At 37.4% G+C, this 18,543-nt stretch overlaps 1 protein-coding gene across 4 annotated transcripts in view; it reads right to left on the bottom strand.

The window, feature by feature from the left end:
* Positions 1–18,543, bottom strand: part of LOC121330880 (breast cancer anti-estrogen resistance protein 3 homolog) — a 100,009-nt gene that overhangs the window by 40,444 nt on the left and 41,022 nt on the right. For 2 of the 4 annotated variants that reach the window (XM_041277783.1, XM_041277782.1), the window contains 2 exons: positions 15,917–16,031; positions 2,225–2,543 (listed from right to left, as the gene is read on the bottom strand). In XM_041277783.1, the coding sequence (XP_041133717.1) occupies positions 2,225–2,543; positions 15,917–16,031 (434 nt within the window). Of the gene's footprint in view, positions 1–844; positions 1,095–2,224; positions 2,544–6,828; positions 7,058–15,916; positions 16,032–18,543 lie in introns of those variants that run through there. The other 2 variants (XM_041277784.1, XM_041277785.1) reach the window with 2 other exon arrangements.

Genomic DNA, 18,543 nt, shown 5'->3' on the forward strand with positions numbered 1-18,543 from the left:
ACTACCCATTCCATTACATTCCAATGACTACGAGCAGCATGTTACAAGTTCAACCATAAACAGTTTTTTAATTGACTGCAGCTTTGTGAAGAGCCGAGTGTCTGAAACATAAAAGAAAATCTGTTCCTTGAACTTGCATCCAAATAGGGCCGCATGATGTAAGCCAAATCGATCGGGCTACAGGCTTTAACAGAACACCCTTGAGATATTCTTCAAACAAGGAGTTCCTTTGCATGCTCATCCAATGACCTGCGTGCCCTGCCAAGTGTGTTTAAGTTTATTAAACATGTTACGGTGATGTGTGACAATATTGCAAGATAAATCTTGCCACTGTCATAAAACTCTAGATCTGCCAATTTGAATTCCTTTATTTGTCCAGGTACAAACTATTGAGAACAAATTTACATATTTTACTGTAAAACTCCCTCTGGTCTAAAAATGAAGACATGTTATTCTCAGAGCTGGAGCTATGAGCTGCTTGAAGAACGTGGTCTGTTTTGATAGAATGCATTGTTTTGTACGCATCTAACTTTTGTAGGCGAAACCAACAATTTGTGAATGGGAGGGGGGCATGTATCAAACCTCCATCCACTCTAAAACACTCAAGATATAAAAAGAATATGCTTACAGTCTAGCTATAAATAAGTTGAGTTGATTAAACCAAGAGGTAGCTATCTAGTTGTATAATTGACCACAACTGCATTCATCACCCAGAACATTCTGTGACTAAAACATATGGATAATCCCAACTGCAAGTGAAGAGCATGTCTAAAAGGTGCATTTGGAAACACCATTGGCATCTCAGTTTCTCTAGTTACCTCGGTTTCAAATTCGCTATAGTTACCTCTGTTTCAAGGCTGGAGTAGACGAAGCTTGCCTTTGGCTGCTATAGGTCTCAGATGGGCACCTGTAGGCCTCAGAATAAAACCCAGCTGTCCTGTTCTTATTTCTCGAGATTGCTCCGTTTTCTCGCCTGTTCGTCATATTCTGAGCTCTGTGCGTGTTTGAAAAGAGTAGCTGACTGTCCTCTTCAGCGTCAAGCACAAAGTGATTGATAAAAAACCCTGCTAGTCTGGACACCACAGTATAATCTCATGTCACACAGAGTTGCATTGCGTCGTTATGGCAACTCAAATTTTGCCAACACTAAACATAGTTCAAGATTTGTTTTTATACGATTAGCAATATGTTGCAACTCTGTTAGGATACAGAACACTGCCTCTAGTTTAGTATCCATAAGGTGGGTTTGCAAATAGAAGGAACAATAACATTTTAGATCAGGACATTTATAATAATTTCTTTCTCAGTTTATTAAGAGAACCAACATGTTCAGAAAGGGCCATCCAACTACGGAAGACCTTAACTGTCTCACACAAATGTAAAGTTTACACAACCGCTATTGAAATTGGCAAAGACAACATTTCTGTTCCAGGTTTATTCTGGTATCATCTGCAGGCTGCAGGGAACTTTTGACCAAACTGTGAAGGATAAAAATCAAGTCAACTGCAATGAGAGGCCAGTGCTAACTCGTCCAAACTGATCCTATCTAGTAATCTGCTTACCGTGCCAGCCACTTCAACTGTTTATTTCAGATGGGTGCCTGGGGTTGAGTCACAATGAAACAAGCTTCAAAAGGGAAATGCAGACAGACAGACAGACAGACTGAACAGAGGAGGCTGTATTTCTGAGCTGTACTATGACTGTAGAGAACAGAACCACCACTGACTTGCATTTATGAAGAGAGAATTTTGGCAGACAGACATTCAATTGTGAACCAGGTGTTCCATATTCTGATTGAATAGTTTTGAAGCTATAGGTTTCTGAAAAAAACATAGCTGACTGATGGACAAGTTGCTGTTATAATTTGAGGGGAAGTTGATATTTTCATTCATAAATTATACACAGCAGCTTTTTTGCGTGTGGGGATTGAGAATGTGTGCGTGTGTGTGTTTTTTTTTTTTTTTTTGTACACTAAAGCATGAAACAACAACCGATTCTGACAGAACTATAAGTTCTCTACTTTTAAATGTCATCCACAGCTCATGCTTAAATGAGTTCCCTCATAGATTCCAATACTAAAAAAAAGAGAAATTATGAACACAAAGTTAATGTACGTTTCCTGCTTATGTGACTACCCTAATGCAATGTTACGAGATGTGTGTGACCGAATACCTTGGTTCTAGCTTTACTATTCTCACCTCCCTATGGTGTGAATATTAGTTACCTGAAACACTTCCTTGCATCTTCAAATGGGTCCTCCTGAATCACATCGTGAAGCAGCGGGGACTTCGGAGGCCTGACCCTGGAGTGCGGCAGCGTGCCCGTGTGGCTGTACATGTCACAGGAGCGGACAGGGGCTGTGCCCTTCTTCTTCCTGGGCAGGGTGCCGTGGATGGAAACCTCCTGGTAGGCGTTGGCGCGTGGCTCTGCCGTGTCGGTTCTGCTGCTCAGGAGATCCATGGAAGAAGCCAGCGAGCACTGCCGGCTCCTGTGCATGCTCCTGGGGAGGCTGGCGAACCTAGCTTCAGCCATCATCTTCAGATCTGGAAGATGGGCAATAGCAGAGTGCAGGTATTACTAGTGTGCCAGCCAGCCAACATTAACAAACCTAACTTAACACTCCTGATATATTCCCACTAAAACTGATGGGCTAAAAAAAAAAAAAAAAGGATACAAATATTGCACGCAAACAGCAGGACTCTATATATCTAGTATTAAAGTATTAAACAAAGTACCAAAAGGGTAAGACCATTTTAATACTGCCATTTCAGCATTTTAAAATGAGGGTTGCTACAGAGGGAAACAAACAACAGGCTGGGTTGTGCAAACATTTCAGAATTACAAAGTGACCAGGTCTGAATTCAGGCTAGTTAGCATCATCACAGAAAAGGAGGACACCATGGGTATCCAAAGCAAGTTTTACAACGTGCCTCCCTTGACTCACAGCAATTTAAAATGTGAAGGTCAAGTGAGCAGTGCAGTAAATTACAAGTCAAGGCAGGTACTACTGCATAGGGGTTAACCACCTGTGCTCACAAAATTGGAACTGCATACTCTTCAGCACTGTCCCCAATTATACCCCCCCTGCTGTACCTCACACAGCCTGGTAGACAGAATGTTAAATGTCAAGGCAGGTGCTAGTTAGCTGTAGGTATTGTATTTAATACACTCTCTTTATCAACATAAAACAACTGCCAAACCTCTGTGAAAGTGAATTTGTGGAGCCGTTTAGACTTTTAAAGAGTCAGCAATGACATTTTTATATGATCAAAGTGTATTGTATGCAAAAAGCGGTCACAGAGAAAGCTGACAACCATGGTAAGTACATCAGATAGAGTAGCATGCCTTTAACATTTAGTTTTTCATATACTTGCCATCATTATATTTCAAGCACAGCAGTGGGCAGATTATATGATTCAGTGCAGAGGACAAAGAACTGAGCAATGGGTTTGGGGGTAGTTTGCAACTGCTTTTACCCATCTAAGCCAGCAGGTGTCACTGGAGAGCAGTGTAGCCTCTACAACAAATAATTCAAAAAGGTGCTGGGAGTTACAACTGTAACAACAAAACTATCACTGGGGCCATTTACATGCAGTATGTGCTAGTGGTTCAAGGATTCAACTAGGAGACAGCAGGGTACAGATCATGACCTCTTATTGCCTAAATCCTTAAATATAAATCCACTTAACAAGCCACCACAGACTGCTGTATATATTTGAAGCTGAAATGTCCAGTATAACTACACTCCATTTTATGTTCAAATATATACATCCTTGGTGTTGGTTTACTATATTCCTCTACAGTTTAGACTCCAGTTTATGTATACTCCCTCCTTTCAAAAAGGTAGCTGTAGGAACGAAAACTTCCTCCCTCCTTGGAACATGCTTGCCAATATGCTAATATTTGCAGCAGAAGGTGGTAATGTTTGACACCTTTGAGCTCTGTGTTAGAAGCAAAAGAGAAATTCAATGTAAAAGTTTAAAATGTGTTTACCTAAAACAAACAGACTTCCTATTTAAAGTATTTTTTAAACGTTTTCGTCATTGACCCTTTTTATTATGTCGCACTGTATGTAGTAATTCAACACACTTTGCTGCTATGTTTGGTATACTGATTTGAAGAGCCCCCACACAAACTGCAGCTGCTGTTAACAGTAGAGGAATGCTATTAACTAATTAACCTCCTCCCGGACCAGCTTGAATTGGTGGAACAGAAGGGGTTAATCCTGTATTGTTCTGGTTAATGAAAGCAGCTCCTCCAGCCTTAGACTCTAGCTGAAACAATCTGTGTTGCTTCACTGGTCACTCCAAGTGACTCCTAATACCAGATGCACTTACACAGCTTAATGACATCATCCTTTCCAGAGGACCATGCAGCACCATCCTGGCTATTATTTAAGCTGAGATTTATATTGAAAGTGTAACCCTAAAGAAATAAATACCAAATCCTGCTGGAAATGTTTGGCATAGCTGATATATTTGAAAAACTACTGTGGCATTATCCACTGCTATTTAACAGTAACTAAATAAATAAACGTTTGAACAGGAAACCACCTGTAACCATATGGAGCCTTTGTTTTGAACTACAGGGAGGTGGGCTAAATTCTGATCCAAAGTTGTTAATCCATAACTTCAAAACGGTGAACTGATATAAAGTAAGCAGACAAAGTGTTTCAGCTAGTGCCTTCAGCAGTGTAGTTGAGCTGGAAAAGGCAGTGTGGGGAAGAATGCATTTATCCTATACCTTGAAAAACACAAAGGGTTATGCTGTTTACTGCTCGCAATTTTGAAATCACAATGAACAAATGCCTAGTGACATTAAAAGTACTAAACCTTCTCCTCATTTCAAACACAGAAATTGTGATAAGCCAGGACTCCACCCCCCACCCCCACAAACATCCATGGGAATCTTGAATAAATCAATCCCGTTTGATTACCGTGCACTTGCACTTTCCTTCCAGACAAAGGGAGAAACAGCACAGGGTTAACAGGAAAAAGTCCTACCATTGCAGCTAATGAGATCATTTGCAGAGGTGCAGATGCATTATGCATGCAAAATCCATGTCGCACATTCTTAAGCTCTTAGCTCTAGAGAGCATCTGTCTGCACAGCTTTCTTTGTGCCCAAATGCAAAGGCATTCTGTGGCGTGAATATCCCTTCTGAGCAAACCAGTTAGTCAAATCAGAAAAACTATCGCTTAAATGATGACAGAAACTGTAACACCGAACTCTGTGAAACATTTTAAAAAACATCAAAGGTTGCAAACCTGCAAATAGTTATTTCCCTGCTTTCTTGGGGTCCTGCTTATAGTTTGCAGCAGAAGTAGTGGTGGGTGGCTGGCTATAATGTCCTGAGTGGTTAAACTCATACTTGAAAGCTCTCAATTTAATTGACTTGAACAGGGTTTGCCCTAATTGCAGTTGTTAACAGGAAACGTAATGGGAAGAAATCCACAGATAAACCAGCAAAAAAATGTGAAGAGGAAGGAAAAGCGAGGCAGCTTGAGCCAATGTGATTGTGTGGGTCCCATACACTGAGACAGCCAGCACAGGCAGCCTTTCATTCTCCACACCACCACAGCACAGGACAAAGATCCCAACTGTCACATGACAGCCCTCATTTTGGGGCTTTTCTTTGTTAAGCTGAGGTAATGATGTCTTGCAAAGTTTGCCTCCACAAACTGTTTTGCTTCCAGCAATGTTCCTTTCAGCCCATTTCTGAGGGGGGCCATGTGCTGCTTGGCATGTTAATCAGGGTGGGGAAACTTATTAAAAACTCTGGAGCCCACAGCGATGCAGAAGAAATCAGTCAGACTTTGTCACATTCCCCCCGGACACACACACACACACACACACACTGTTTCTTTTCTACAGCAATAATGAAATACATAGGGAACACTACTTTTATTTTCTAGTTAGTTGAGAGACGTTTATTCAATTTGAGCTACACTATCATTCCTATGCTTGCTGCTCCCTCAAAAGATGCTTCAAAGGCATATTCTTTGCACCCATTTAGTTAATTCTAATAGTTATTCAGCATTGAATGAACCTGTATCATAGGAGCATCTAGTACCAATATATTTATAAAGAGAATGCTTAACACGCAGGATTCAAAATGTCTTTTTGAAAATAATGTGACATGTCATGAAAGATGTTTTTATTCATTTTACTCTCATTTATATATATATATATATATATATATATATATATATATATAGAGAGAGAGAGAGAGAGAGAGAGTCTTAGTAACAATTTTAGATCAATTAACTCCCTTAACACATGCATTCACATTCCTGAGTCAGACTGCCACTGCGCACATCAGCATATAACTGTTATGGCATACCCATACATTCATAGAAATACAAAAATACATATTTATAGTACAATGGTCTACACAAATACCTCCTATTGTATCTAAATTGAATCTACAATTTAAAATCCCTATCATTTCACAAGACAAACTGTATGTCAGTATCATACATACATACATACATACATACATATGTATATATATATATATATATATATATATATATATATATATATATATATATATATATATATATATATTTTTTTTTTTTTTTTTACTAGTCCTTTTAATTAACATCAATCCTTTGCTATTTTCTAGTACCAGAATAATTATTTACTCAGGTTTGTAATTATAAGCCACTGTTAACTGAACCAATGAACTTTACAAATCTATTTACAAATTCTCTCACTGCTTCAAACAACTACTGGTACCACACTTATTCCACACCTCAGAAACAATTGTATACATGAAACAATTCACAACAAAGCACTACAGATATAGATCGCATTGCAGGCTTACCTATATATCTCAGCTGAACTCTTTTGACATGAGCAAAGGCTTTTGTTCCTTTAAAATAATGCAATCCAAAAAGGCTCCCTGCCAAACTCCTGAACTTTCAACTCTGTTCCCTGATTCGTGAACTCCGGTAATCCCAAGTGCCAGCTCCAGCTCTCCTGCAGTCTTGAGTACCAGCTCTCCAATAGTGTGCTGCACTGCCCTGTGCTATGCTGCTCAGTGCTCTTACCCCACACCACACACACCTCTGCTGAGCAATACAGCTCCTCAGTGATGATTTACTACTTACCAGCCCCACCCATTCTCTGACTGCGGGTTGCCCAGTCAGACCCTCACAACCCCCTCCCAATATCAATGCTTGGGTCACAAACCCTGAGAATGCTGCGGTATATTCCAGTTAATGAACAGATGGGATTTTAAAAACAAATCATCCGTATTGTTATATTCCAGAACTGTACCTGAGACAATATTACAAGTATGAATTACAACTCTTTCTCCTAATGGAATGATTAGATGCAGGTATAGTTTTTTTATTATTATTATTAATTAAACTCATAAGACTTACACTAGTTATAAAAACAAACTTAGTAACAATTTAGAGATTTTCAACATGTTTAAATATATGTTTTTTTATAATGCTTCCAAGTCTTGTAGTTAGCAATTAACTAATTTATTTTACTGATGAGTTTAGTAGAAGTGGGCTCTGTTCACAAAGATTTAATTAAATATACTTTGATATAAATGAAACCTTTCTAGACCACTGCTCTTTAAAAATAGACTTGAAAAGGTCCATGAACATCATACTAGATGTAAAGCATCAAAACCTTTATCATTGTTTACAATTTTCTGAAGAATGCAACACAGGGTAAAAGCTTTGTAATATGATCCAGTTAACACTGAAAGGAAAAATAATCTTCCTTCTGATAGAGGCAATAAAAGATAAAGGCTTATCATAGAAACTTTTGTCTAATTTTATTAACAACATCAAATTAAATATGACTATATCTTCTTACTGATCGGCTGTGTTTCATGCATTAAAAAATAAAAGACAACGATAGTTAAAGTAGTGAACTTTGTGATGAACTATTATTCTTGTTGTGTCCTCAGCTAGAACATTAGGCGATTGCTTCAACACTAAACACATTTGCCACTATTTATCAAAAGAAACTCCAGGTGCAGTTTGTACTATTTGAGGATGGAAAAACCCCAGTAATGCTACAGAACTAGTCCACGAATCAACCTTCTGAGGGTTCTCACTTGTGTTGTAAGCAGTTTTATTGGTCACACATTATTTTTAACGACTTTGGTTATTAACTGTTTCTTAACATAATAACAATATACAGTTTGTTTATAAAAAGATAGTTCTAAAAAGATGTTTTCGATCCCAGATTATGTACCAACAAAAAAATGATATGACCAGCAAAAACAACTTTGTAAATTCATTGCTGCTAATGTTTGGAGTTCCATCCTAATAATGACAATGACAGAATTCTGTGCAAAATGGTAAGCGACGTCTGCTTTATATGCCTATATTTTGAAGCGCATCCAAAATAACTAAACCTCTCCTACACTGTGGGAAAACACAAAATATGTCAGTTGTTGGTAATCATTAGCAGTTAATGGAAAAAAGTATCATTGGTGTAAAAACAATAAACAGGGCCATGGTGTTTTCTTACCATGGTGACCAATATTTTCTCTAAGGCACAAAAATAACTGCTGATCTACAAGTACTAGAATGATTGAATCTCAGTTACAATATCACATTTGCCACCCTCCCCATCTTTTGTTATCACTTCAACCCTTCTTGTTATTAAACAGGCTGACCCGCACATCGAGTCTTATCAGAATGGCTCTGGGCCGGCCCCTGCAGACTAATGGGGCAGCCAGCCTGCTGTGACAAGTCGAAAGTGCAGTAGAAAGTCAAGCAGGGACCTGACTAGTAAGTTTCTCATTTTATGTCAACTGTTAGTTTAGTTTTCAGATCCCAGACATAGAAACATAAGAAAGTTGATGAACAAGGGGAAGCCATTCTGGCTGTCAATGCTGGTCCGGCTCCTCTTGAGATCAGTCCGCTGCTAGGAACTAGGCGAGCATCGATGGACTGGGATCTGCATTCTAACTCTAATACGCTTTCTGAACTCAAAGCTACATTACCACACACTGCTTATTTATAGTCAGTAGTGGGTTTCCGAAAAACATAGCATTACACGTCCCTGAGTGTTGCTACAACTGTTTAAATAACGTACCTGTAATTTGTCTTTTCATTGTTAACATCCTGACAACTTTTGACACTTATAACTTTAAAGTCTGTTTCTAAGCTCTTTTCAAAATGGCTGCTTTAGTGCACCAAGGTTTGAGATCTGTCCTCTAAATCACTGCAGAGCGATTACAAAAAAATAAAAACATAACAAGTGCTCTGGCTTTTCTGTTCCATAACACATTATGGATCACTATTGCTGTGTTACGTCCTGTTTGACAATGTGGTCAATATATCCTTACGCTATCAGTGCACTAGGGCAGACATTGTGAAAAGAGATTTGAAACAGACTTTAAAGTCATGTGCAAAAAGTTGTCAGGATGTTAACAATGAAAAGATATTTAAACAGTTGTAGCAACACATGGGGATGTGTAACGCTATATTTTTCAGAACCCCGTTACTTTCTCTTTAGGAAGTTAGAAAAGATAGAAAAATCTGACGTATATTTCAAGCGGTTTTATAAGCTGGTTTAAAAAAAAAATTAAAATTGAGATGAAAGTTACATGTACAGTATTTTGTGATGTTATTTTATTCAGATAATTATATGTATTCCATCTGAACCTTATGAAACAAGTGTCCAATGATGTGAATAGAATCTTGTTTTTGTTCTCTAATTTCTGTAGTGTTATACGTAACAGGCTGCAGGCGTGAATGTGGGACATGTACACAGCAAACGATTTATTTCTTTATTTTGCCATTTAAATGAAATCATTCCATTTCAAATGGGAACCTGCTTCAGCAGATCTATGGTTTTAAAGCAAATACATCGACTTGCCTAGAGCTTCATTTCATCAGCAGACAAAGTGAAATAGGCCTGTGGATTTGAATTCCTTTGAAAACCAATCCTGATTAATAGCTGTGGCAGTTAATTGAATCAAAGATAACTATCCCTTTTCATGGTTATAGCTCAAGCAATACAGTTTGGATTGAGCCTCCCCCTCCCCATCAGGATTAGTTCAGATTTAAATCCTGCCACATTATGTATCTCAACCCAAAGAGAATAGACTACTATAGTCCTACTTAACCAGTGCTGTGGTTTAGACTGAAAATTAGCAGACCTACCTCCTGTTTATGAATGGATTAATGAAACTTTGAAATTACACTTCAGGCTAAATATGGAGACAATGCATCTTTCTCTCTACTATACATGGAGGTTAAGTCACACAATGACTAAGTGGCTAAACTGGGATTTGAACCAAGGACCTTCCGGTTACAAGCCTGTTTTTTTAACCACTAGACCACACCTTTCCTGTAGGGGGCAGCTAGATCACTGGCGGACTGGCGGGCGGGCGGGCAGGGGGGTCAAGGTAATGTCGCTAGAGTAATAAAAGATAAAGTAAATGGATTTTAAAACCTTGGTTGGCACTCTTTTGTGGACCAGCATTGCACTTGGGGAAGGGGGTTCCTACTGTATATTTAAAATAGTAACTTGTTATAGTGGATGTGTTTTAAGGAAAAGGTTTGTCAACGGGCTACTGTGAAAGATAATGTATTCCATAAATTCCAGGTCTGAGTGTTATGCGCAAGTGTGTCAGCTACGTTCGGCCTCATCTACAAACACAGTAAACACTGTAAACACAGTGATATTTTCTTACTATGGTAACCAGCAGTTTCCTAAGTCACGGGAATACCATCATCAACATGCACTTGAATGGCTGACTCAGTCCCCTGCACTATCACATTACTGTGAAAAAACCCCAAGGGAAACTCGGCAAAGGTCAAAGACATCTCTAAAATTAGATTAGCTACAGCACATGGGCAGGTCATACACATGTGCATCATCCAGTACAGTTTGGTAAAGAGGTGTAATAGGCCTATATAGTGCATATGCTATAATGTATATTGATGTTACATATATATAGTATATTAACCAACTTTTCTTACCTGAAAAGAGTTACACTCATTAAAGTTCCTATAATGACAAATATAACAGCCTATATATATCTTGCATGTTGTTTTTGCAGCCTTCAAAAGGTATTCCAAACCATGTTTGGTTTGCCTACAATCGGACTGTCTGTAGCAATGTACTAAGTTTATTTTCGTATATGTACCGTTTTCTTTTGAAATGTCTTCATGAATGTATAATGTTTCTTTGAAGCATTTCTGAATTTAGCATGATTGTGGTGGTTAAACAGTGGTGGATAAAAAATCTGATGCATTATAAGATCCACTCAATATAAGAAGCAACCAACACCTACAATAACTCCCACTCACTGCCTTCTATTCTACCTGCAATGAATACAGGTATTCTCAAGGGCTCAAAGAGCAAGAGAGAAACCCAGGGACCACCGGCACATGAAATAGAATACTCCTGGATTAAAACAGGTTTGTCATTGAATTCTTCTTTTAGTATTTCTACATTTTGCACTATTTGGTTTTTCACAGTTAAGGATGAATAACCAAAGTTGGGGACAGAAACATTTATGAAATGAACCACACCTTCAGTGAGCACACCATAAAACAGCATTGCTGCTTAATGGAAACCCACTTCCTTGACCCCACTAGCGTCTGTAGTCATGAGTAAACCCAGCTGGACAAGGTAGCAAACCAGCCACCAACTGGAAACTAACCAGATGTTAATTTAGCTTTAAACTCAGCTTTTCTCCACATCTGGTACCAAGTCTTGATACTGTTGTGTGCCGTGTGCTATAAATAAAATGGCAAGTGGGATGACCCAGCAATTACAGGAACATAAATTTAGACTGGGGAACTATCACACAACCAAGGCTCAATTCAGTAATGTACAGCGGAGTGTAAACTTTGGGTTTAGATATTTAAAACAAAAATGACACAAGGTTTTACATTTAAATAGAGCACTGTGCAAGAGTTTACCTGAACCAAGCAACATGTTTTATCTTTACACCAACACTGCTGTTTGTCGAATGCTTTTGTGGCCATGAGGATAATTAAATACTTACCTTTATCTAAACGTTTTATCAATATAATTTTATATGGTATATATATATATATATATATATATATATATATATATATATATATATATATATATATATATATATATATATATATATATATGCATTTTAAATATATGTAGATGTTCCGACTCCTTTACGAACAGTACCAGTACAAACAGGGCAGCGATACTCATGCATATGATACAGTTTTACTGCATTCAAACCAGCTTATATCACAGTAATCCTTCAATATATTTCTCTAAGGTGTCTCTGTCTAAATACTGCGATATAATGGTTTAGCTATACTGCTTTATAACTTACTGGACCAATTTAAATATCTGAAGATTACACACACGTAACAACAACACCACTGTCAAAACACAGATAAAAGCACCTGTACAATAAAGGAAATGAACAAGTTACTAAAATTAAATAAAAACATTCATTAACTAAACATGTTATGAGTCAGATCCTGCTGAATAAAAACGTGCCTTCAACTGTAGCTGTTTCTGGATTTGGGGAATTTTATTCCCTCTCAATCTTGGTGACTCAAAGCGGCAATTTCACACTTAAGTGGTGTTGTTTTTCCACCTTATATTTGTTTGTTTAATCAAATCAATAGGCATTTCAAAATGCTGCCTCCATGTAAAAATGTTAAACTAGAGCCCATGGTGTACTACACAAAACAGCATCTAAATTGCATGTGTTTTCACCTTTAAAACTAATACAATGGAATGTGTATTTAAGTACTGATTATAAAATGATCTATTTAATCTATCAGTTATGTATATTTTCCATAGGTATTTTTTGAAGGAACATATCTTGAATACCCTATATTGCTATTACAAAACGCAACTACATTCAAATCTAAATGTATATCAATATAGAGCCTACATCACGTGCAATCCATGTCATATGTTTAAATAGCTATTCCTTTCCTGCTCTGATGTCTGTGTTTGCGTACTGATGTAGAGACATTGATGTGTTCTTCACACCTACGTACTGTACTCTGTTTACACCTCTTCCCTGGTTTGTATGGGGTGGTGTTCACACATTAGCACCTTTCACCCTCTCATTCACAATCCCCCGATTTTGTACTTATCTTCTTATTCCAAGAAATTGGGTTTGTTTTGTGTCCACTGTTAAGAAAACTAAGGTGTACAATGCAGCTATTTCACACAGAATATTGAAGGATTTAAAGATAAAGTGTTTGAGGGCGCCACGTTTCCAGAACAGACCATACTTATAAAACTCATTTGTGTACTGCAGTATGTGCTGTAGTGCAGCATGTCTGTTGTAACCGTGCTATTGCTGTTGATTGTACCATCTATTGGATTTTCATAAAGCTCACAGTATTAAGTGTAAATGACGTCACTGTTAAATTATATCCTGAAAGCCTTTAAACAAACCAAGTCAAGCCCACCTAACTAATTTAACCTGTGCCTGGTTTGATCCTGGTTAATTCCAGAGGTCAAAGGTCAGCATGTTAGCCTACATATTTTTTCAGATGGTCACTTAAGTAAGTAGTATCAGAAGGTGACTTCTAGTGGCCCTGGTGATCCTGCTTTCCAGTAAACAAGAGAAGCAATAGAAGGATGGTTTCTAATTCTAAGGACATTTCATTTTCTTTCAAACCCTAATCACCTGCAATCAGTGTAGCTTTTTCCCCAAAGCTAATTGAGGCTGCTGGTGCAACTGCTGAGATATAATCCCGTTACTCATCTGTGTTTACAACATATATATTGTGTCTGTTCATTCAAACTAAAGATTAAATCAGTTTCTTGTAGTCTTTTCAAATCAAATCCAGGAACATCCTGAAATAGGACCACTAAAATTTAAAAAAGTCATAGTTCGGAGACCAAGAGCCATTGTAAAAAATACTTTAGAGCCCAGCAGTGTTTAAAAAAAAAAAAAAGGAAAAAACACATAAACGTTAGTACAAAACTAAAATACATGCTAAGTTCTACAAATACAAGATTTTATTAAAAAAATAAATAAAAAACACCACCACACATTTATTGAGTGTCTTCCTTTTAAATTATCAGAGGGATAACCAAAAGGCACTGAGCAAATGGTCTCTGTAGTGCAGTATGTGTATAATCGAGGAACAGCAAAGATACATAAGGTACAAAGTAAACATTTTTGTATACCAATTCTATTTTAGTTTGGCCCAGAACCAAACAAGAGTACAGCTACAATTTACATTTGGTTTTTCAAAGTAAAAGAACTGTAGTTTTGTATGGCGAATTTACCAGGGGGTCAGTTCAGTTGACCTTAAACTGCTATAGATCTCACTATCGTTCCTGTTCTTCAGCCTTGCAATCCTCTGTTCCAAACTACACGATATGACAGCTTTAACACAATAAGAGGCACCCTAATTAATTTATATAAATCTGCAGAGGCAAAACCCTTTATTGGTTTCTTGGCAAGGAGGACATCACGGTGTAGGCCTACACATAACTAAAAAAAGTCTAATAAACAAACACTTCAATAAAGTGTTTTTCTTGTCAGTGCCTCACAAAATATCTTTAAAATAACTGCAGTAACAAAACAGAGCAGAGTTCTGGCCAAACTGCGGGTCTGTTTTCATTTGTTAAGGCACTGGTTCCTGAACTAAAGTGAACAGGGTGAATTTGAACAACGACAGAGCCCCAGACCCTAACTAGACACACTTGTTAAAAACACAGGCTCTTTTCCCTTTTGACTGATTAATAATGCCCTTTTCTTCGACAGGGCACATTGTCAAAAGCAGGACCCGAAGCATAAACAGCATGTACAGGGGCTGGAGACAAGAACAACAGCCATTAGTCCCTGCTGTACAAACACTGGAGCTGCCTGTCAGATCACTAGATAAAGCACGCAAACACTACAGCTTTCCCAGCTGGGGGAATGTTTATTTTGAACGCACACTTGTGTGTTCGGGTGTTTCTGATATTCCATGATTTTTTTTTTGTTTTACTGGAGTATTTAGGGGCTACCATGTGCATCCTGGCTCATAAAACATTAGGAGCTAATGAAAAGAAGCAGGAATGTAATGTTAGCTATTTTTTCGGTGGGCAATACCTAAGCTCTGGTATTTAGTACAATTAAACATTTATTTAAAAAAAAAAAATTAAAAAGCCTGCTCTAACATGGGCTGATGTGGTGATTTCTCCTTATGATACCCAAAAGCTCATTATTAACAGAGCAACAAGTACCAGTAATTCTTATTCTATCAAATCATTTTGGATTTTAAATTTTATTATACCAGTCCTAGACTTAATCCTAACCTAATCACTATTAACAGTTGTTACATTATTATAGATGACTTCCTCTTATGTATTAAAAAATAAAGAAAAAACACAGTATTTTAAGAATTGCAATAATAACCCCTCAGAATGACTGGAAACATCATATGCATGTAAAAGGACAGGAAAAATCTAATTAAAAGAAAATTATTTTCAAGCAACATGCTCTTTAAATATGTCATTTAATCCTAACAGTCAATTCAAACAGCTAAACGGTCTCTCTTGCTTTCCATGCTCATTAAGCCTGATATCTGCTATTAGCTGCTGTGTTGCTGCTACTATTTCATGTATTATGTTACTGTCATGTATTATGCACATTCCACTATATTTAATGTATTGTGCTTTTTTTTTTTTTTTTTTTTTTTTTTTTTTACTGTATATCATGTATTATGGATTCATCTGTATTTAAAGTATTATGGATTTTCTTGTTGTTACTGCATCTTGTAAAGCATTTTGTGATGGTGGTCCACTATGAAAGGCGCTATATAAAATAAAGATTGATTGATTGACTGAGAATCTGAAACCACAGGGTGTATCAGTACTTCTGGAGACCCCTGTCCGTGGTGCTCTGTAACCGTTAGATGGTTGCTGATGTCAGGTGTGCCTACAGTTTGTGAGCAGTCAGTGGTTACCTCTCCTCCTCTCTCTCTCTTGAAGCACCAGGATGCTGGAGGTGATGTGAGCCCGGTGTGCATGGTTGTGGATGCCCATCTGCTTTAAATCAGCCTCTGTCAAGTGGAGCAGATCCTGGGGAGGAACACAGACACAGCCTTTATTTTAACAAACCAGACCCAGACGCACTGGAACAGAAAGGGGATATTAGAGCTTCAAATGAACGTAAAGCTATATATACATAAAACACCTGCAAAAAAAGAAAGCCCTACAAAAAAATCAAGTAGGCATTGTACTGAGGACGTAACTACCACATTCATGTCAACCTTCATTCAGAGGCAGCATTCATTTCAACCTACTTCTCTTTACAGTCTGTGCCATGCTGTACCTCATCCTCCCCTAACATCCACCTCATTTTTGGCTTTGCCAGTCGAATCACCTCTCTGCCTATCTCTCAGTGACGTCTGTGAGATGTGAATCTAAATTTCTAGGCAGAACCAGGTGCCCTGAAAGGCGAGGCCTTGTGTCAAAACCAAGCAAGTCAAAACGCTGTGATATATGCTTATGTTAACAACTTTTATTCTCGAATAAAATTATGTTTTTAAATTTGCAAGAGCTTGCAATAATTTGCAAAATGGCTAACTAATGGCACATTTGTTTCCCATAAGTAGTATTTGAGTGCAGGATTACAACAATAAAGACCAGATAAAGACCAGATAAGACAGTTATCTCTCTGCGGGTCTGAAAGATTCTATTAAAAGTTCAGTCTATTTTGTCTGTGAATTCTCATTAAGCCAGCCAAATCCTTCAAAAGATCGCAGGATAGACAATCGCACCGACTGTGTCGGCATCACAGGAAAAATCTTTCAGCTCACCAGACATTCTTCCCTTTGTTGTCCTGTATTTTGACAGCAGAGTATGAAAGGTAGACATTTAGCCATGGCATGGCTCGTCTCTGGCAGAGCCACTCTGGCAGGGCTGTGATGTTTTGTTGTGTAGGTGGTGTTAATAGTGCTCAATTATTACAATGAAAGTATTACTTAAGAAACAAAGATCAAGCAGACAACATTTTGGCTAGTGCCTCCATTAGTTTGTCTCATTTGGGCAGTTATTATATTTCTAGTACATCAAAGCAAGATGGTGAAGCAAAATTATTTAACACTTCACATTTAAACTAAACTATTGAACCAACAAACCAGACCAAGCAGGAAGCAATCTGGGATGCTTTGAAAGAATAATAATAATAATCTAAAAACAGTTCTACAGGCATGCTTCTCCTTTCAAACAGTTGTCTGCAATATGAAACGTCATGACACTTGAGAAATTGACCCTAAATTGTGATAACACTCACCAGCAGTGTCATCAGTTTCCTGACACCAAGATCTGTCAAACCAGGGACCGCCATGAGAGGCAGACAAAAGAAATGATTGCTTTAATATTGGAAAGAACAGTGTGTGAATACAACGCATGTGTTCAGACACACACAGAGCCTGAATGTCATTGTTGGTTCAGTCACGCTTACCTTGTGGTTTTTAAGGCTTTTGGCTTCTGTGCAACATTTGGGGAAAAAAAAGAAACAAAATAATATATTATAATAATAATAACCAACAAGAACCAATTTAAAAAGGTAGGAAACTTTAATAAAAAAAAGTTTTTTGTTTTCAAGAACCACCACAAGTATGTGGAAACATCTTGTAATTTTATTTTCAGTTTTCATTGTTTTTATTTTCATTTAAAAGAAGAGTGCAATTACAAAGCATACAATAATCATTGTGTTCTGTTTCCCAGCAAGACCTGTTAATGTCAGTAACATACCGCCCTGGTTGCTCTGTAAATACACATTCAGAGCAATCAGTATCATGATTAATTTATCATTTTTCATGTGTGATTTAACGATGGTAGAACTGAAGACAGGTTCTTCCATAAAGTCACAGATTTCTGTACACAACATAAATATCATGAAGCGGTTCTCCAGATATGTTATTATATGTTAAATTATTTCAATTCAGGGATATTATTTCTAATGATAATTTATAACCGCATAATTAATTGCATCTTTATAGATTTTTGTAACAGATCCATAAACTAGTGTTTGGCATATGTATGTACATATGAGAGCTTTCACTATATCTACATCAAAATGAGACCTAAGGGTGTTTAATAAATTGAATATTACCACTTGGTAACACTATCAGTTTTAATTATTGGTAATTGCTGCCCGATTTCTATAGAGTTAGTTTTGGTTGTAAAAGTAATTTCCAAGGCATAGTCTGGTTTTACTGTTTTTATTACACTTAAAGTACTTCCACTGGTATCATTTTCAATTCTCTGTTGCAACCACTTATATACTGAACGGTGGGCCTGATTCACAAAACCCAGGAGTTATTTTAAGACTTTTATGTTTAAGACAATTCGTTTAAATACAGTTTGACATTCATAAGTCTGTTCTAGACTGTTGCTGGATCTAGAACAGATATATAAATGTTTAATGAATGCCAAGTTATCTTTAAAATGCATTTAAATATACACTTAAAAAGCAGTCTTTAAATAACTCCTGACTTGAAGCTTCGTGACTGAGGCTCAATATTACGCAGCCTTTCAGTTTTGTCCCGTGGCAGAGTTCTGACTGCTCATGCCCAGCTGTTGC

This window comes from Polyodon spathula, chromosome 18 (genome assembly GCF_017654505.1).
Source record: "Polyodon spathula isolate WHYD16114869_AA chromosome 18, ASM1765450v1, whole genome shotgun sequence".
Taxonomy (NCBI): domain Eukaryota; kingdom Metazoa; phylum Chordata; class Actinopteri; order Acipenseriformes; family Polyodontidae; genus Polyodon; species Polyodon spathula.